At 64.4% G+C, this 17,797-nt stretch overlaps 3 protein-coding genes across 5 annotated transcripts; all 3 read left to right on the top strand.

Moving 5' to 3' along the window:
* Positions 1-260: 260 nt before the first annotated feature.
* On the top strand, positions 261-6,123 carry FES (FES proto-oncogene, tyrosine kinase). Its single transcript, XM_036390015.2, has 19 exons — positions 261-361; positions 1,082-1,327; positions 1,425-1,598; positions 1,667-1,763; positions 2,110-2,293; positions 2,436-2,573; positions 2,684-2,803; positions 2,880-3,002; positions 3,070-3,256; positions 3,338-3,415; positions 3,630-3,839; positions 3,935-4,057; positions 4,260-4,313; positions 4,434-4,552; positions 4,753-4,847; positions 4,941-5,064; positions 5,174-5,331; positions 5,517-5,639; positions 5,781-6,123. The coding sequence occupies exons 2-19, from the start codon at positions 1,106-1,108 to the stop codon at positions 5,921-5,923; spliced, it is 2,472 nt and encodes an 823-aa protein (XP_036245908.1). The 5' UTR covers positions 261-361; positions 1,082-1,105; the 3' UTR covers positions 5,924-6,123.
* Positions 6,124-6,891: 768 nt separating this feature from the next.
* MAN2A2 (mannosidase alpha class 2A member 2) lies at positions 6,892-15,187 on the top strand. Of its 3 annotated transcripts, XM_036389801.2 has the most exons (23): positions 6,892-7,387; positions 7,559-7,813; positions 7,919-8,063; positions 8,155-8,326; positions 8,896-9,023; positions 9,151-9,324; positions 9,626-9,812; positions 9,896-10,073; positions 10,216-10,418; positions 10,668-10,850; positions 11,003-11,117; positions 11,290-11,357; positions 11,523-11,688; positions 11,936-12,172; positions 12,269-12,391; positions 12,483-12,597; positions 12,688-12,821; positions 12,929-13,070; positions 13,257-13,390; positions 13,671-13,748; positions 14,030-14,224; positions 14,315-14,425; positions 14,578-15,187. In XM_036389801.2, exons 1-23 carry the CDS (start codon positions 7,256-7,258, stop codon positions 14,728-14,730), a joined length of 3,528 nt encoding a protein of 1,175 aa, XP_036245694.1. In that variant the 5' UTR covers positions 6,892-7,255; the 3' UTR covers positions 14,731-15,187. The 3 variants fall into 3 exon arrangements, with proteins under 3 accessions (XP_036245694.1, XP_036245692.1, XP_036245693.1); XM_036389800.2 differs by lacking the exon at positions 13,671-13,748 and having other exon boundaries at positions 6,894-7,387; XM_036389799.2 differs by lacking the exon at positions 13,671-13,748 and having other exon boundaries at positions 14,030-14,425.
* A 942-nt stretch (positions 15,188-16,129) lies between these two features.
* On the top strand, positions 16,130-17,449 carry LOC118690779 (protein shisa-like-1). Its single transcript, XM_036389722.1, has 3 exons — positions 16,130-16,196; positions 16,832-17,045; positions 17,230-17,449. Exons 1-3 carry the CDS (start codon positions 16,130-16,132, stop codon positions 17,447-17,449), a joined length of 501 nt encoding a protein of 166 aa, XP_036245615.1.
* The last annotated feature ends 348 nt before the right edge of the window (positions 17,450-17,797 follow it).

Genomic DNA, 17,797 nt, shown 5'->3' with positions numbered 1-17,797 from the left:
AGGACCAGGCACAGCTGAGGGGCTTTGCTGGGTGGGACTGGTGCTAAATGAAGGCTCCACAGGAGCAGTGGAGCCCTTGGTTACAGGGCCGGACCTGGTGGTGTCAGGCCCTGGTGGGAGACAGCTGGGAGGTGTGGTGGGGCTGGGAGCTGCTTAGCTGCAGCAGAACTGTGTGCTGGCTGCTGGCGTGGGGACTGGCAGGGAGGGCAGGAAGCACAGGAAATCTCGCAATGGCTGTATGGTCAGCACTGGGTTTCCTGTTCCTCCCCAGGAGCCGGAGCTGCACCAGGTCCAGACCACATCAGCCCCGGCCCCAGAAGGACGCCAGCAGCAGCCTCACAACGAAGACCCAACAACAAATGTAGGTTGGAAGGACGGTGCCCTGGTGAGGTACTAGCAGAGACAGGGGGACTCCTTTGTGGGGCTGGGGGGTAGGTCTTGGTGAGGTCAAGGGCTGTGCCAGGAGACATCCTGCGCTGCGCAGGGAGGTGCCCCAGCACTCTCCTGCTCCTGCTGCACTCTTGTTTCAGGGCAGGGCACCCAGGGACTGCCACTGGGATCAGTTTGACTCCCAATGGCCTTTCTGGAGTCCTGCATGCTGGCACATATCCAGGTTCCACACCTTTCTCTGGGGCTCAGCACCCTCCTCAGCTTCTGCTGGCTTCCCACCAGTGTCCCGGTCCCAGGGAGCTCCCACACTGCGGGCATAGGGGTGGGAAAGGGCAGGACAGGACTGGAACTGCCGGAGAGGAGGGGCTGGTGCTGCCAGGGGTGGGGGCTACAGCCGTGCTGCCCTTGGGGAGCAGCCCTGTGCATGGCAGAGGTGACACTGCTGTCTATGGCTCCACACTTCCTCCTTCCCAGCACCATCCCCACAGGCCCCAGCTCCCACAGAGCTTGGAGCACTCATTCTGCTGCTTTGAATAGGCTTTGCAGGGCTGTTTGCAGTGGGTGGGGAGGGCCATCTCTGCTGCACAGACCGGATGATGGGCTAGGAGGGTGTGAAATGCAAAGGCCCCGACCACTGGTGCAGGCAGTGCAGGGTGGCAGCTGCAGCTCAGGCTGTCCTGGTGCCCCACAGACCCCCTGGCTGGACGGCGGTGCCATGGGCTTTGGGCCGGAGCTGTGGTGCCCGCAGGGGCACAGCGCACTGCTGCGGCTGCAGGATGGGGAGCTGCGCCTCCTGGAGCTGATGAAGAAGTGGATGTCACAGCGGGCCAAGAGTGACCGCGAGTATGCAGGGATGCTGCACCACATGTTCTCCCAGCTGGAAAAGCAGGAGAGCACTTGGCAGCTCCATGGCAACCATGGTGGTCACATCGAGAAGGTAGGGATGCCTCAGAGTAGGACTGTGCCCTGCAGAGCCCGAGAGGTGCTGCTGGAGGATGCCATCTCCACGCCATCCCTGACTCCCTTTCCTGCAGTCCTGGTGGGTGCTGGTGAGCCGGACAGAGACGCTGAGCCAGATCCTGCGGCGGCACGCGGAGGAGCTGGCAGCGGGGCCGCTGGCCAAGCTGAGCCTGCTCATCCGCGACAAGCAGCAGCTGCGCAGAGCCTTCAGCGAGCAGTGGCAGCAGCTCAGCCAGGACTACAGCCGGGTATGTTGGAGCCAGCAGGGGAACAGGAGAATGTGCTGGACCCGCTCCCTGACCGTGTCCCTCTCCAGACGACGCAGCAGGAGATGGAGAAGCTGAAGGCACAGTACCGCAGCCTGGCCCGTGACAGCGCCCAGGCCAAGCGCAAGTACCAGGAGGCCAGCAAAGGTGCCAACCTGGCCCCTGTCCCCTGCGTGACCTCCCAGCTTCCCTTTTGGGTTAGGGATGGCTGGAGCACCCTGCACTCCGTGAAAACTACAGCCCAGCCTGGAGCGGGTGGGGTTTCATAGAGGAGAGCCCAGCCTAGCCCCCAGGAAGCCAGGCAGAAGCCTGGGGGCCTTGGGACACCACCCTGTGGGTCAGGGGCATCTCTGTGTCACAGTGTGACCACCCCCGGCTCGGTCCCTCTGCCTGCCCTGAGACCCTCTCCCAGCCCTCCCCCTCTGACCCCTGCCCCGGTGCTGGGGCAGGTGGTGTGCTGGTGGTTGGGGTTTTCCACAGCCTCTCTCCACAGACAAGGAGCGGGACAAGGCGAAGGAGAAGTATGTGCGCAGCCTCTGGAAGCTCCATGCCCTGCACAATCAGTATGTACTGGCTGTGCAGGCGGCAGCATTGCACCACCAGCACCACTACCAGCGGGTGCTGCCCAGCCTGCATCAGTCCCTCTACGGTCTGCAGCAGGAGATGGTCCTCGTCCTGTAAGAGCCCTGCCTGCCCCGCTGCCCATCCCGTGCCCCACTGCCCACCCCGTGCAGCACTGCCCATCCTGTTCCCTGCTGCCACCCACTTCCGACCCCTGGGCATGCCCATGGCCCCCCAGAACCAGCAGTGCTCCCACAGAAAGGAGATCCTCAGCGAGTACTGCAGCATCAGCAGCCTGGTACAGGAGGACCTTTTGGCTGTGCACCAGGAGATTGCCAGTGCCATCCAGGCCATCGACCCTGCCACTGAGTACAGCAGCTTCATCCAGAGCCACCAGTATGGCTCCACGCAGCCGCAGCCTCTCTGCTGGGTATGGCCCTGCTGCCTCTGGCTGGCAGCGGCCAGCACGGGGCAAGTGGAGGCACAGCTGTCCTGGGTGCCCACAGGTACGAATCTGAGATGCCACCAGCTGTGTCCTTTGATGAGAGCCTGCTGGAGGACACAGAAAACCTGGTGCCGGGGGAGCTGCAGCTGAATGAGCTGACCCTTGAAAGTGTCCAGCACTGGTGAGTGGGGCTAGCCATGGGCAGGGGCAGGTGAGGGGCAGGGGCCAAGCCCACTGTCGGCACACGTCTCTTGCAGCCTGACATCGGTTGAGGAGGAGTTGGTGGCCGCCACAGAGGCCGTGAGTATCAAGGAGCAGCAGATGCAGGAGCTGAAGGCAGAGATCCACGATGAGGAGCAGGGCCGGAGCCCCGGGGAGCGGTGAGGTGCAGCAGAGGGGGGTGAGGGGCCCGGGCAGCGGGTGCTGACCATCCCCTCCCCTCCCCAGGGTGCACTTGTTGGGCAGGCGGCAGGGGCTGCATGAGGCACGGCAGCAGCTCGAGGGCTGCCTGTGTGCCCAGGCCAAGCTGCAGCTGCAGCGGGACCTGCTGGCCAGCAAGCTGGCAGAGCTGGGCGTCAGGGAGCCCCTGCCTGCCCTGCCTCTGCCAGAGGATCGGCAGTCCGTCTCCTCCACGGTGAGTCAGCCTCGCCTCCTGCGCTCCGGGAGCTGCAGGGATGGGGTGCACAGCTGGTGCACAGCCCATGCCTCCTTCCAGGAGCAGGAGCGGAGCGGGGCCAGCGCGCTGGAGACCCTCAAGAACCACATCACGGGAATCTTCAGCCCAAAGTACTCGGTGAGTCCCTGGGTGCCTCCCGCCACCCTGCTCTCTGCCCAGCTGCCTTGATGAGCCTGTCCTCTCTCTTTTCTGGCCACACAGCCCCCCTTGCTTCAGCACCTCCAGATTCTGCTCCCACCTGCCCTGGGCACAGCTTCCAGACACTCCTGCTGCCCCACCTCTGGCACAACTCAGGAGTGTGCATGGCTGGGCTCACCTTGTCTCCTTCCAGCTGCCACCCCCCGTGCCCCTAATCCCAGACGTGCAGAAGCCGCTGTGCCAGCAGGTCTGGTACCACGGGGCCATCCCACGTTCGGAGGTGCAGGAGCTGCTGACCTGCACTGGGGACTTCCTGGTGCGGGAGAGCCAGGGCAAGCAGGAGTACGTGCTCAGCGTGCTGTGGGATGGGCAGCCCCGGCACTTCATCATCCAGGCTGTCGGTGTGAGTGACCACGAGCAGGGGGGATGGCTGGGGTGGCCTTGCATGGCCAGGCAAGGTTCCTGTCCATCACAACCTCTTGGGCTCCCTCCCTGCAGAACATGTTTCGGCTGGAGGGTGACAGCTTCCCCACCATTCCGCTGCTGATCCAGCACCTCCTGCAGAGCCAGCAGCCCATCACCCGCAAGAGTGGCATTGTCCTGGCCAGGGCTGTGCCCAAGGTGAGACAGGGAGTGGGGAGGAGGATGGGGCCCCCTGGGCAGGGGCAGCTCTGCCTGGCCCTTTCTCCTGTTGATGGCTGGGCTGAGCACCACAGGCATGCTTCTCCAGCTAGACAGGGGAACCTGGACCTCGGCTCTGCCTGAGAGGGGCCTGCAGGGGTCTGCGGGCCAGGGGCAGCTCACGAGTGTCTGTTTGCTGCAGGACAAATGGGTGCTTAACCACGAGGACGTGCTGCTGGGGGAGCGCATTGGTCGGGTGAGATGGGGTGCTGTGGGGTCTGCAGGAGGGCAGGGCTGTCCTCACAGGTCTGCCGGAGGACAAGGGTTGCCTTGGGCTGCACGGTGAGCTGAGCCTGGTGCACCTGTGTCTCGGAAGGGTAACTTTGGGGAGGTGTTCAGCGGACGCCTGCGTGCTGACAACTCCCCCGTTGCTGTGAAATCCTGCCGGGAAACCCTTCCACCTGAGCTCAAGGCCAAGTTCCTGCAGGAAGCCAGGTCCGTGTGGCTGTTGGGCTTCTCCTGTCACATCTGTCCACTCTTGGAGCTGTTGGACACTGCTGGGACTGCAGCACCATCGTGCTGAGGGCCGTGTCCCTGGGCTGGCAGGGCAGAGTGCCCTGGGGATGGCAGCGGGTGGCTTGTGCCCAGAGCAGCCAGGCCCCCCTACACTCACAGTGCCCATCCTGTCCCCACAGGATTCTCAAGCAGTACAGGCACCCCAACATCGTGCGGCTCATCGGCGTCTGCACGCAGAAACAGCCCATTTACATCGTCATGGAGCTGGTGCAGGGTGAGCGCCCCGTCCCCGCACTCCCCATGCACCCACGCCTGGGTGAGCTGCCAGCGCTGCCTGGCACCCACCGCCTCTGCAATCTGGGCACAGGGGGGGACTTCCTGACCTTCCTGCGCAGTGAGGGTCCCCACCTCCGCGTGAAGGAGCTGGTCAAGATGACAGAGAATGCTGCCGCCGGCATGGAGTACCTGGAGAGCAAGCACTGCATCCACAGGTGGGCCCTGGCAGGATGGGGAGCCCTGGGATCCTCACCACCCCAACCTTTGCCAGGTGGAGCCCCAGGGACAGCTGGGCACATGGCTGATTGCCTGGGGCTGTCTCAGGGACCTGGCTGCTCGCAACTGCCTGGTGACGGAGAGGAACACCCTGAAGATCAGTGATTTTGGGATGTCACGGGAGGAGGAGGATGGCATCTATGCCTCCACAGGGGGGATGAAGCAAATCCCTGTCAAGTGGACGGCCCCTGAAGCACTCAATTATGGTACAGGATGGAGCCAGGCATGGCCTGGCACCCCGCAGCTGGCACTATCCCACTCCCACACACCTGGTCCTGGGGAGGGAGGCAGAGACCCCAAGCGCCTCAGCCCTCAGGACCATGGGCACAGCTGGGCAGCGGTGACATGCGTGTCCCCTGACAACAGCATTTGTCCTGCCCCATGTCCCCAGGCCGATACAGCTCAGAGAGTGATGTCTGGAGCTTTGGCATCCTGCTGTGGGAAGCCTTCAGCCTGGGTGCTGTCCCCTATGCCAACCTCAGCAACCAGCAGACGCGGGAGGCAGTGGAGCATGGTAGGGGACACGGCTGGGAGCCACCATGAGCTGTGGGTCCAGCACTGTGGGGCTGTGCCTGTGGGATGGGCCAGACACATCCCACAGCGGGATTTGAGGTGTGAGGGGCCAGTGATCCACGTCCCCATCCCTGTTGCCCAGGTTTGCGGCTGGACCCTCCGGAGCAGTGCCCTGAGGAGGTGTACCAGCTGATGCAGCGCTGCTGGGAGTATGACCCCCACAAGCGGCCCAACTTCTGCACCATCCACCAGGACCTCATTGCCATCCGCAAGAGGCAGCGGTGACAGGGAGCACCAGGGGCCCTGGATCCATCCCATAGCACTGCTGGGGACACAGCAGAGCCCTGTCTGGGCAGCGGGTACTGCGGGGTGGCTGTGTGGTGCTTGAGCCCCAGGGCAGGGACTCCTGCATTCCTCGGGGTGGGACATGGCACCCACAGCTCCTGCCCGGCTTCGTCTTGTACAATAAACACACGAGCTCTGCAGCTGTGCATCTAGGAGCTGTGAGGGGACACAGACTTGTACTGCACTGGGACATGGCACTGGGACGAGACACTGTAATGATGCACCAGGACGGGTCACTGTGACAGGGCACACGGTGCACCAGCGTGGGGTACCAAAAAGAAGTTACCAGAATGGGGTGCACTTAGACAGGAATGGCATGGGGAGTACTGAGACAGGGCACTGGGACAGAGGGCTGGAACGGGACCCTGGGACAGGGATCAAAGACAGGGTACCAGGGTGGGACACCGGGATGGAGCACACCGGGATGGGGCACACCGGGATGGGGCACACCGGGACAGGGTACCGGGAGGGCACCGGCATCTGGACTCGGCTGCGGGGTTGGGGGTGGCTGCTCGCGCTCCGGGGCTGTGCGGTACCGGCCGGTTCGGCGCCGCGCCCGCGGGCCGGGCTGTGCGGTACCGTACGGCCGGTTCGGCGCCGCCCCCGCGGGCCGGGCTGTGCGGTACCGGCCGGTTCGGCGCCGCCCCCGCGGGCCGGGCTGTGCGGTACCGGCCGGTTCGGCGCCGCCCCCGCGGGCCGGGCTGTGCGGTACCGGCCGGTTCGGCGCCGCCCCCGCGGGCCGGGCTGTGCGGTACCGGCCGGTTCGGCGCCGCCCCCGCGGGCCGGGCTGTGCGGTACCGGCCGGTTCGGCGCCGCCCCCGCGGGCCGGGCTGTGCGGTACCGGCCGGTTCGGCGCCGCCCCCGCGGGCCGGCGCAGCGGGCGGAGCGCGAGGCGGGGCCTGGCCTGGCCTGGCCCATCCCGGCGGGCCCCGGCGGGCGATGTGAGGGCCTGGGCCGGGCTGCGGAGCCGCCCGGGGCACGGACGGGGTGGCGGCGGTGACACGGTCGGTGCTGGCCCGGCCTCTCCCGGCCTTGGCCGTCGCCGCGGGGCCTCAGCGCGGCGGGCCCGGGCGCTGCCCGGCCCTGCGGGGCCGCGCGGCCTCTCCGGCCCCGGCCCCATCAGCGGATATAAATATCCAGCATCGGATTAAGCCAAGTAGGACGCGGTGAGGGCTCTTGGAGGAGGAGGCAGGAGGCCGCGGTGAGGGGCTGCGCTGTCCGGCCTGGCTCCCCCCCAGTGCCGGCGCAGGTGAGTCCCTGCATCCCTTCGGGATGAAGCTGAAGAAGCAGGTGACAGTGTGCGGGGCTGCCATCTTCTGCGTGGCCGTCTTCTCCCTCTACTTGATGCTGGACCGGGTACAGCATGACCCTACACGACACCAGAGTGGGGGCAACTTCCCCAGGGTGAGTTTGGAGGGTCTGGGGTGAGTGAGGGGGTCCTGGAATGGCAAACAGGGACATTCAGTCAGGGAAATTCATGGGGAGCCAGCCCTGGCCTCTGGGCATTAAGGTGCCAGGACCAAGACTGGCTTCCCACAGCTGTGGGTGACCTCTTGCCCCTCGCTGTGCCTCCAGAGCCAGATCTCGGTGCTACAGAACCGCATCGAGCAGCTGGAGCAGCTGCTGGAGGAGAACCATGAGATCATCAGCCACATTAAGGACTCGGTGCTGGAGCTGACAGCCCATGCAGAGGGGCAGCCGGCATTGCCCCAGCACCCCCTGAATGGCTCCTGGGTGCTCCCCCCTGAGAGTCGCCCAAGTTTCCTCTCTGTGTCCCCGCAAGACTGCCAGTTTGCTCTAGGGGGCAAAGGACAGAGCCCAGACCTTCAGGTGAGTGTCTGGTGGCTCTGCTAGCATATGAGGGGTCCATACCTGGCATCCATGGAATCCTGGGTCTACTCTTTCAGGGGTCTCAGCACTGTCTCCTACCCACAGATGCTGGCTGTGTACTCCCTGCTGCCCTTTGACAACCAGGACGGTGGTGTCTGGAAGCAGGGCTTCGACATCACCTACGAGCCCAATGAATGGGACACAGAGCCCCTACAGGTGTTTGTGGTGCCGCACTCCCACAATGACCCAGGTGAGAGGCAGGGGCTGGCCCAGCTCCTGCTAGGGTGCAGTGCAGGCAGGGAGCCTGGGCCCCCCACAGTGACCCCCACCTGTGCTGCCAGGCTGGATCAAGACTTTCGACAAGTACTACTACGACCAGACACAGCACATCCTCAACAGCATGGTGCTGAAGATGCAGGAGGACCCGCGCCGGCGCTTCATCTGGTCTGAGATCTCCTTCTTTTCCAAGTGGTGGGACAACATCAGTGCCCAGAAGCGGGCTGCTGTGCGCAGGTAGGGCTGCCCCCCTGGCCCCAGTGCCCACCTAGCTGCCAGGCAGGCTGAGAGCAGAGCGTGTGTGAGGGAACGGCCCTGGGGACTGGAAAGCTGCCATGGGCCCTGCACTGCTCAGCATGGGGTGCCCTCAAACTGCCAGCAGCCTCCCAGTGCCATCAGATGTCAGAGCCATTGCCTTGTGGAGGGAGAGGTGGGAGAGACAGATCTTGCCCTGGGCCCGTCCCTGTGCTGATTGGGCTGGGGAACTTGTGTGCAAGGCCCAGGGCACCCATGGAAGGGTGGGAGACCTGGAGAGCAGGATTGTGTGGTGAGACAGGGCCCCCTTGTCTGCCCCTTGCCTTGAGAGCATTGGGGATGGAGGGGGGAATGGAGGGGGAATGGGCTGTGGCTGGCATTGGGCTGTGGAGGGATGACTCACTGCATGGGGACAGCATGAGAAGGGGGGAATGGCAGTGGTGGCTGTGGGGGCTGCATGTAGACTGTGGGTGGCTCAGGGCAGGGAGACTCCACAATGGACATGTGGCTCATGCAGGGCTCTGGTCACATCTTGGGTGTCCCCCTGACAGGCTGGTGGGCAATGGGCAGCTGGAGATGGTGACAGGCGGCTGGGTGATGGCTGATGAGGCTAATTCCCACTACTTCGCCATGATTGACCAGCTGATCGAGGGGCACCAGTGGCTGGAGAAGAATATTGGTGAGAGCCAGGCAGATGGTGGCTGGGGGCCTGCCTAATGCTCTGCAGGCCTCCAGGTCCCAGCAGGACCCTCCTCACGGGAGGTGCTGCTGGCCCAGCACGGGGCTGACAGGTCTCTGTGCCGCAGGTGTGACGCCGCGGTCGGGCTGGGCCGTAGACCCCTTTGGGTACAGCTCCACCATGCCCTACCTGCTGAAGCGCTCCAACCTGACGGCCATGCTCATCCAGCGCGTGCACTACGCCATCAAGAAGCACTTTGCTGCCACCCAGAACCTGGAGTTCATGTGGAGACAGACATGGGGTGAGGAGCTGCTAGGAAGGGACTGCAGAGGGGGCCCTGTGGGGCATGTGGCAGCAGAGAATGGCTACCAGCTGCTTTTCTGTGCACATGAGCCAAGCACTGGGAGGTGATGTCTCTGCCCTGTGGGACAGCCTCAGGGTGACTTTCCACGCGCCCACAAGTCCAGCAACACACTGGGGGAGGCTGCTGTGCTCTCTGAGCTCTGAGGTCTGCTTTGTCAGACCACTGTCTTTGGGCCCTCCTGCTCAGGGACAGGCAAGGGAGAGCCATTGCTGGTGCTCACCTGTCCTTGGTCCCACAGATCCAGACACGAGCACCGACATCCTCTGCCACATGATGCCCTTCTACAGCTACGATGTGCCTCACACCTGTGGCCCAGACCCCAAGATCTGCTGCCAGTTTGACTTCAAGCGCTTGCCTGGAGGCCGGATCAACTGTCCCTGGAAGGTGCCTCCCCGCGCCATCACCGATGCCAACGTGGCAGAGCGGTGAGTGCGGCAGGGGCAGGGGCACGCCACTCCCGGCCTCGTGGGCCACCAGGGGCCAGCCTCATGCTCTGGCCCCCGCACAGAGCCCAGCTGCTGCTGGACCAGTACCGCAAGAAGTCCAAGCTGTACCGCAGCAAGGTGCTGCTGGTGCCCCTGGGAGATGACTTCCGCTACGACAAGCCACAGGAGTGGGATGCCCAGTTCCTCAACTACCAGCGCATCTTTGACTTCCTCAACTCTCGGCCCGACCTCCATGTTCAGGTATGTGTGGAGAGCTCTGTGGAGCTGGGGGCAGCAGGAGGCCATGGCAGAGCACAGTTAGAGGGGTGAACAGTCCTGTGAGGGGTGATAAGAGCCCCCACTGCAGGAGCCCCAGCTCAGGGCTGCACTTGCTGTCTTGCAGGCACAGTTTGGCACGCTCTCTGACTACTTTGATGCCCTGTACAAGAAAGTGGGCATCGTACCGGGGATGAGGCCACCCGGGTTCCCAGTTCTGACTGGGGATTTCTTCTCCTATGCGGACCGGGAGGATCACTACTGGACAGGATACTTCACTTCCCGGCCGTTCTACAAGAGCCTGGACCGGGTGCTGGAGGCCCACCTCCGGTGAGGGGCAGTGGGTTGGTCCACAGGGCACAGGAGGCGTGTGGGGGGCACGGGTGAGGGGTGGCCAGGCAGTATCTGGGATCTCAACAGTCCCCAGTCTGCGCCAGCTGCCAACACACTGGACTGGTGCACAGAGTGCCAAACCCTCACCCAGTCCCAGGGCAGTGTGTGCCTTTGCCACCCCCCTCCCAGGCCAGTCCCCGTGGTATTGCAGCACCAGGGACACTCAGTGACTCTGTCCCTGCGCAGGGGGGCAGAGATCCTGTACAGCCTGGCACTCGCCCACGCCCGCCGTGCCGGTGCCGATGGCAGGTACCCACTCTCTGACTACGCCCTGCTGACCAACGCCCGCCGCAACCTGGGCCTCTTCCAGCACCATGATGCCATCGCTGGCACTGCCAAGGAGGCTGTGGCCGTGGACTATGGAGTCCGGTGCGTGTGGGGGCCAGGGCACCCTCAGAGCCTGTCTCAGAGTGGGGCTGGTGGGCTCAGGGCCGGGAGAACGGCTAGGTGTGGGGATGCTGTGGGGAGGTTCTCCCTCTCACAGGGAGATGTAGAAGGTGGCTCCCTCTGCCTCTGCCTAGGCTGCTCCAATCCCTCACCAACCTCAAGCGTGTCATCATCAATGCTGCACACTACCTTGTGCTGGAGGACAAGGACGCATACCGCCACGACCTGGCTGCACCGTTCCTTGGCATGGTGAGCAGCACCAGCCCCTGCCTCCCTGCACTCTGGGCACACTGTCCCCATGCCCCCGGGAGCAACTCTGTGCTGCAGAGGCCAGGAAGGGAGCCCCAGATTGTGCCCATGTCCTTGGGCCCAACTGGCAGGGGCATGGGGCAGACCCCAACTCTTTACTACTCCTCCCCAGGATGAGACACGCTCCAGCCAGGACTCTCTTCCAGAGAGGACAGTGGTCAAACTGGGCACCTCACCTCGGTAGGGCCTCCTGCCTTGCTCTGGGGACTTATGGGGCTGTGGGGAGGCAATGAGGGAGTACGTGTGAAGCTGTGGGTAGGTGTAGTGGTTCTGTAGTTAGTGTGGGGCATGGGACATCTGGGATGCTGTAAGGCTGGGATGCCAAGCCCTGTGTTACCCCCACAGGTTCCTGGTGGTGTTCAACCCGCTGGAGCAGGAGCGCCTGAGTGTGGTGCCAGTGCTGGTGGACTCCCCGCACGTGCGTGTGCTCTCTGAGGAGGGGCAGCCCCTGCCCTCCCAGCTCAGTGCAGTGTGGAACTCTGCCACTGATGCGGTGCCCAATGTCTACCAGGTATGGGGTGCCCCACACCCACAGCCCATCTGTGCCAGCCTCCTACCCCACACACTGCCAGGACACACCGGCAGCCCTGCTCTGTCCCTGCCCCACAACACGAGATCCCACAGCTGCCGAACCCTCAGGTCCCCACGCATGTCCCTCCTCAGCAGCAGCCCTGCAGTGCTGAGCAGGGTCTTTGCCCCACTGACCCCCAGTCATTCCCAGAGGTGGGGACTGGCTCAGGTCCCCATGCTGCCTGCAGGTGTCTGTCCTGGCCCGCCTGCCTGCGCTGGGGCTGCGTGTGCTGCAGCTGCACAAGGCCTTGGATGGCCACGCCACGCCAAGGTCCTCCACGCGCCTGTACCTGCACGGCCGGGACGTGCCCGTGCACAAGCCCGAGGCTCTGCCCCTGCACGTCTTCCCGGCTGCTGCTGATGACTTCTGCCTGGAGAACCAGCACCTGCAGGCCTGCTTCTTGGGGCGCACGGGCCTGCTGCAGGTGAGTGCGGGGCTCTGACAGGGCGTGGGGTGGAGGACAGGAGGGGTACATCCCGCTGCTTCATGCTCTTACTGCTGTGCCGGCACACACCTGCAGAGCCTGCGGCCAGCTGGGGAGGAGCAGGGGCACAGGGTCAGCAGCGAATTTCTCGTCTATGGCACCAGGACCTCCAAGGACAAAAGTGGGGCCTATCTCTTCCTGCCTGACGGCGAGGCCAAGGTACAGGGTCCACCTGTGGAAGCCAGCTGACAGCTGTGCCTGTAGGACTGTCCTCAGGAAGCAGTGTCAGCACAGCTATCCCTCTCCCTAGCCCTACGCTCCCAAGGACCCCCCAGTGGTGCGGGTGATGGAGGGACCCCTCTTCTCAGAGGTTGCCAGCTACTACCAGCATGTCCAGACCGTGGTGCGGCTGTACAATGTGCCAGGTGAGGTCTTGAGGCTGTGCCAGGTGTTGCTGGCCCAGGGAACTGGGCCATGCTGCCCTTGGGGCTCAGCCCCTCACTGCCTACCCACAGGGGTGGAGGGCTTGTCCCTGGATGTGTCCTGCCTGGTGGACATCCGTGACCACATCAACAAGGAGCTGGCCCTGCGCTTTAGCACTGACATTGAGAGTGATGACACCTTCTTCACGGACCTTAATGGTTTCCAGGTATGCAGCAGGCTGGGGAGGGACAGCAGCTGCTCACAGGGGGACAGTGCTCTGGCACCAGGCAGTGTGGGATCCACCTCTGGCCACTGATCTCTGTTCCTTGGCAGATCCAGCCCCGCAGGTACCAGCGGAAGCTGCCTCTGCAGGCCAACTTCTACCCGATGCCTGCCATGGCCTACATCCAGGACATGCAGAGCCGCCTGACACTGCTCACAGCCCAGGCCCTGGGGGTCTCCAGCCTTCACAGCGGTGAGCTGGGCTCTGTGCCTTGGGGACCTACTGTGGAGCTAGGGCTGTCCTCCCCAGGGGAAGCAGGGGAGGAGGGTGCTGCAGGCTGGGCAGGGTGCCCTGGTCCTGCTGTCACTGGGGGCTCTGTGCTGTGGGGTGTGGCTGGCACCTGGTAAAGCCTGGGCTGCAGGGACTTGCTCTCCACAGGCCAGCTGGAGGTGATCCTGGACCGGCGCCTCATGCAGGATGACAACCGGGGCCTGGGCCAGGGGCTGAAGGACAACAAACGTACCTGCAACCGGTTCCGGCTCCTCCTGGAGCGCCGCAGCACTGCCAACAAGGTGCTGGCTGTGAGGCAGCAGGGCTGAGAGCCCAACCTGCCTTGGGATGGAGCAGGGTGGAGGCATTTGCAGAAAGCCACACGTGATGGGATGCGGTGTCCTCTCCCCTCTTGTCCCATTGTGCTGGCACTGGGCAGGGAAGGGCCTGGAGCAGGGGGCATGGGGAGAGCAGGACATGCAGTGGGCTCTGTCCCTGTGGAGCCACGTTGCCCTCATAATCACAGTGTTCTTGTCCAATCCCCTCGCTGCCCTCTATGCGTGTGCTGTGCCACCCATCCAGAGCTCCGGCTTCTTTTCCAAACTGGTCTCCATGTTTAAAGCCTTGAGCTTCCCTGGCACCAGGACTGGCAGCCCTGAGGTAATGGCCAGCCTGGCCCTGCTGTCTCTCCCTGTCTTGTGCACTAGCTGCTAGCCACTAGTCTAGCCAGGCTTGTAGCAGGTCTGTAGCCTGACCATCAACTAGCCAAGGTCCTGTTTGGTGCTGGGGCGGGGGGACCTGCCTGGGCAGGGGCAGCTCCATGTGCGCTGTGCTGGCAGGTGCCTGGGCTCAAGGCACTGCTGGAATGGAGGTTCTTTGTGCCTTGCCCCGGCTCTGCCTGCCTTCCTGGGCCCGCACTTGACCCATGTGCTGCTTGGCAGGTGCAGGATGAGCGCCCCATCAGCTTCCCCTCCCTGCTGAGCCACATCACCTCTGTGCACCAGAATGCTGAGGCCTTGGTCATGCCAGTGGCCCTGGAGAAGCCAGCCCTGCCAGCCTTGCGCTCCTTTGTGCCCCTTGCCACCACCCTTCCTTGCGACTTCCACATCCTCAACCTACGGACGCTGCAGGCAGAGGTGAGCCATGGCTCAGGGATGGTGGGACTCTGGTGGGGGCCTTGCCCCTGCTGTCCCCAGTGCTGTGCCTCACGCTCCAGCTCCCTGCAGGATGACTCACTACCATCAGCTGAGGCAGCACTGATCCTGCACCGCAAAGGCTTCGACTGCAGCCTGGAGGCCAAGAACCTGGGCTTCAACTGCACCACCAGCCAGGGCAAGGTAGGGCCAGGTTGCCCCCACACCTCCTCTGGGCCAGCTGGGCTGGGAGCTCGGCGTGGCAGCCATGGCATGTGTCAGGCTGTCCTGGGCACAGTGCTGCCCCTGCCATCACATCCTCACCTGGGCCTCCCCACTTCCTCCTCTCTCCTCAGCTAGCTCTGGGAGGCCTGTTCCAGGGCTTGGAGCTGGGCTCCCTGCAGCCCACCTCATTGACACTGATGTACCCGCTGGGCACAGCCTCCAACAGCACCAACATCCACCTGGACCCCATGGAAATCGCCACGTTCCGCATCCGCCTGGGGTAGTGTCAAGCAGGAGAGGAGTGGAGTGGCTGGACAGCACAGGAGCAGCACCAGTGCAGCAGTGGAGTGGGGCCAGCAGACTGGCAGAGGCTGTGCTGCCACTTTCTAATTTATTAGCTCCATGTTCTCAGATAGATTTGGAATGAACTGCTGTGGCAGGGCTGGAGCAGACGTTGCTGGACACGGTGCTGGGTGGGCCGAGCGTGGCTGGGGAGGGCTGCAGGCTGGGCTCTGCTGCTGCTGGTGGGACACACACTGCTGCCCTGTCACAGGCAGGCTGCCCAGGAGGGCGGCCACCCTGATGGCTGGGGCAGGGGCCCGTGCAGGGCTCCCCTGACTGGCGGGCAGCAAGGGGAGGCCAGGAGCACCTGTGGTGTTGGGCAGCTGCCTGAGGAAGTGCTGTGGACTTGGGACTGACCTCTCCTGGAGCTCATAGGAAACACAAGGCTGTTTCCAAGGGCCCTGGTGTACGTGTGGTTTGTGGCTCTCACGCAGGGGAGTGGGAATGGTGTGCTGTGGGGAGACAGGGCAGCACTCTCAGGTGGGCAGAGGCCAGCTTGAAGATCTCGCCAGGAGCCCCTGGCACCTGTGAGAGGCTGGTGGCATGGCCAGGCCCAGCTGTGCTCTGGAGCAGGCAGTGCCTGGTGCTGGGCAGGAGCCAGGGGGATGGGAGTCAGTTCCTGGTGCGGACAGCAATGCCTGGGTGAAGCGTGGGAGTGCCTCCCCCAAACCCAGAGCCTTTAGCCCCGTTTCAGAGTGAGCCTGGCGCTCTGCTCTGCTGGAGCTGCAGTGGCTGAGTCGCAGCTAATTACACCGTGTCACCAGAGCATCCTCCTGGTTGCTGTGGGAACCACAGGCCATAATTCCTGGCCCCCTGGGGCTACCTACTTCCAGCAGGGAGGGCATTGGGAAGGACAGGGTGGGGTGTGGAACTGCCTCAGCTCTGGCTTGGTTGGATTGGACTGGATGAGCTTAGAGGTCTTTTCCAACATAAATGATTATGTGATTCCACAATTCCTGCACAAACCCCATCACATCCACATCCCATGGGTTTGGCCCCTGGAAGCTCAGCACCTCGCAGTGCTTGGCCTGTGCCCTGGCCTGGTCCAGGGCCCTTTCAGACACTCCAGGATGGGCCCAGATGCCCAACTGGGGCCCTGGACACGGCAGCTGGTGCCCTGCATCCAGCTGGGAAAGGAGCCTGCCGTCCTAGTCCTGGCCCCAGAAGCTCATTACTGATGCTCCCGCCTCCAGCCCGGTCCCTGCGGACAGGGGAGTGCAGGAGGCTCTAATGGCTCTGAGCGGCTCTTGGTGGAGGCTCGATGGAGGCGGGAGCAGGAGGGGCTGTGGTTTCTGCCTCCACTGGAGCCACAACTGCCTCTGCCCAGGGCTGGCCGGGAAGATGCTGGATGGGCACCTGCTCCAGCTGCTCCTTACCGCGGCTCTGTTCCCCAGCATCCTTGGGACAGGTACAGCTCCATTCCTGCCCCTCCTGTTCCCTGAGCCCACCCCTGATGGGGCCTTGTCCCCTGAGGGTCACTCCCTGACAGCGGTGGGGGTCTGTGCTGGGGGGCAATGCTCTGCAGGGAGAGGTGGTGGTCCACACGGGGGATGGGGGCCCAGGCGTGGTGCTGCTGGGGTTACTCCCACTGCAGCACATCTGTGGGGTCTAAGTGCTGTCCCCACAGCGGGCACAGGGTGTTCAGCACGGGGGCTGGGGGCTGACTGATGTCCTGGGTGTTTTCCCCTCCTCCCTGCCACCATCACTGCCCTTGCCCACGTTTGCCCTTGCCGAGGCCTCGGTGAGCGCTGGAGGTCATGGCGTACACAGGGCCATGGCACCAGAAGGCAGTGCCAGGGGAGCTCTGCTCAGCCACTGCTCCCTCGTGGGGTGTAGCCCACTCTGAGCTGGGGCCCCCCATGCCACGTTAGCCAGGCTCCCTGGGACTGCTGAGCCCAGCCCAGCCCAGCCCTGCTCTGCTGCATGATGGCACAGAGCATGGTGTGGAGCTGGCAGCCTGTCCTACAGGCCCTGCACAGTTTCCATGTCCCCGCAGTGGGGGCTTGTTCCCTGCCCTCTGCAATGCCCTGCTCCCCGCTGCAGTCCTGGTGCAGAACCTGCACCTCTGCGAGGGCTACGTGGGCCCTGATGGCCGCTCCCACCCCGGCTTCTACTGCCCGCGGCTGACGGATCCCCCCAGCCACCGCTACTGCTGCCAGCCCCGCCTGGAGGCTCTCAAGTCCTGCTGCTCTCAGCTGGCCCTGGAAACCCTCACTGGAGTGAACCTGTCGAGCCTGGCTAGCCCCGGTCTGCTGCGGTGAGCAGGGCTGCAGCTGGCTGTGCTCCTGAGGATGGGGGGCCCTTGGGACACCCCCAGGGGCTTCTCCTGGCTGCTGGGGCAGGGGCTGTGGTGTCCTTCGGAGCCCACAGGGGCCCCGCCTGGCCCTCCCCAGTACCACGGGAGGGTCACGGCTCCCCCCCTGAAGTGCCCCACCCCGCAGGAACCCGCTGGCCCTGCCTTTCGTGGGGCTCTATGGGCTCCTCGTCCTCGTGCTTATGGCCATCGACCTCTGCCACTTCTACTGGAGCCGCCGGTGCCGCCTCCGCCGCCTGCTGCCCCGTGGCTGCTGCGTGCCCCGTGGAGCCCCGCGGGGGCGCCCGGCCGGCACCCGGGCTCCGCACGGTGTCCCCAGAGTGACACGGCCCGGCCAGGGCTGCTGAGGGCGGCCACGCAGGGCAGGGGGGGTACACAGGGGGGGGCTTGCACCCAGGGGTGCCGCGGGACAGGGAGGGTCACTCACATCCCGGGGTGCAGCACGGGGGGGGTTGATGGGGGGGACACTCGCACCTCAGGGTGCAGCACGGGGAGTAGTACGGGGGGGCTGTAGGGGGGGACGCTGAAACTGCGGGGTTGAGTACGGGGCTGTACGGGGGGACACTCTCTCTCTGGGGTTCAGTACGGGGCTGTACGGGGGGACACTCGCTCTCTGGGGTTCAGTACGGGGCTGTACGGGGGGACACTCGCTCTCCGGGGCTCAGTACGGGGGACACTCGCTCTCTGGGTTCAGT

The sequence above is a fragment of the Molothrus ater genome, chromosome 13 (genome assembly GCF_012460135.2).
Source record: "Molothrus ater isolate BHLD 08-10-18 breed brown headed cowbird chromosome 13, BPBGC_Mater_1.1, whole genome shotgun sequence".
NCBI classification, from domain to species: Eukaryota; Metazoa; Chordata; class Aves; order Passeriformes; family Icteridae; genus Molothrus; species Molothrus ater.
This window is presented reverse-complemented; position numbering and strand designations above follow the sequence as displayed.

Excerpts from the sequence above, each read along its gene's own strand:
- FES (XM_036390015.2), top strand. The coding sequence starts at position 1,106 with ATGGGCTTTGGGCCGGAGCTGTGGTGCCCGCAGGGGCACAGCGCACTG. Across the intron at positions 2,294-2,435 it reads CAGGAGATGGTCCTCGTCCT|AAAGGAGATCCTCAGCGAGT; the intron begins GTAAGAGCCCTG and ends GTGCTCCCACAG. Across the intron at positions 4,314-4,433 it reads TGGGGGAGCGCATTGGTCGG|GGTAACTTTGGGGAGGTGTT; the intron begins GTGAGATGGGGT and ends GTGTCTCGGAAG.
- LOC118690779 (XM_036389722.1), top strand. The coding sequence starts at position 16,130 with ATGCTGGATGGGCACCTGCTCCAGCTGCTCCTTACCGCGGCTCTGTTC. Across the intron at positions 16,197-16,831 it reads CCCCAGCATCCTTGGGACAG|TCCTGGTGCAGAACCTGCAC; the intron begins GTACAGCTCCAT and ends TCCCCGCTGCAG. Across the intron at positions 17,046-17,229 it reads GCTAGCCCCGGTCTGCTGCG|GAACCCGCTGGCCCTGCCTT; the intron begins GTGAGCAGGGCT and ends CCCACCCCGCAG.
- MAN2A2 (XM_036389799.2), top strand. The coding sequence starts at position 7,256 with ATGAAGCTGAAGAAGCAGGTGACAGTGTGCGGGGCTGCCATCTTCTGC. Across the intron at positions 9,813-9,895 it reads GATGCCAACGTGGCAGAGCG|AGCCCAGCTGCTGCTGGACC; the intron begins GTGAGTGCGGCA and ends GCCCCCGCACAG. Across the intron at positions 12,822-12,928 it reads CGGACCTTAATGGTTTCCAG|ATCCAGCCCCGCAGGTACCA; the intron begins GTATGCAGCAGG and ends GTTCCTTGGCAG.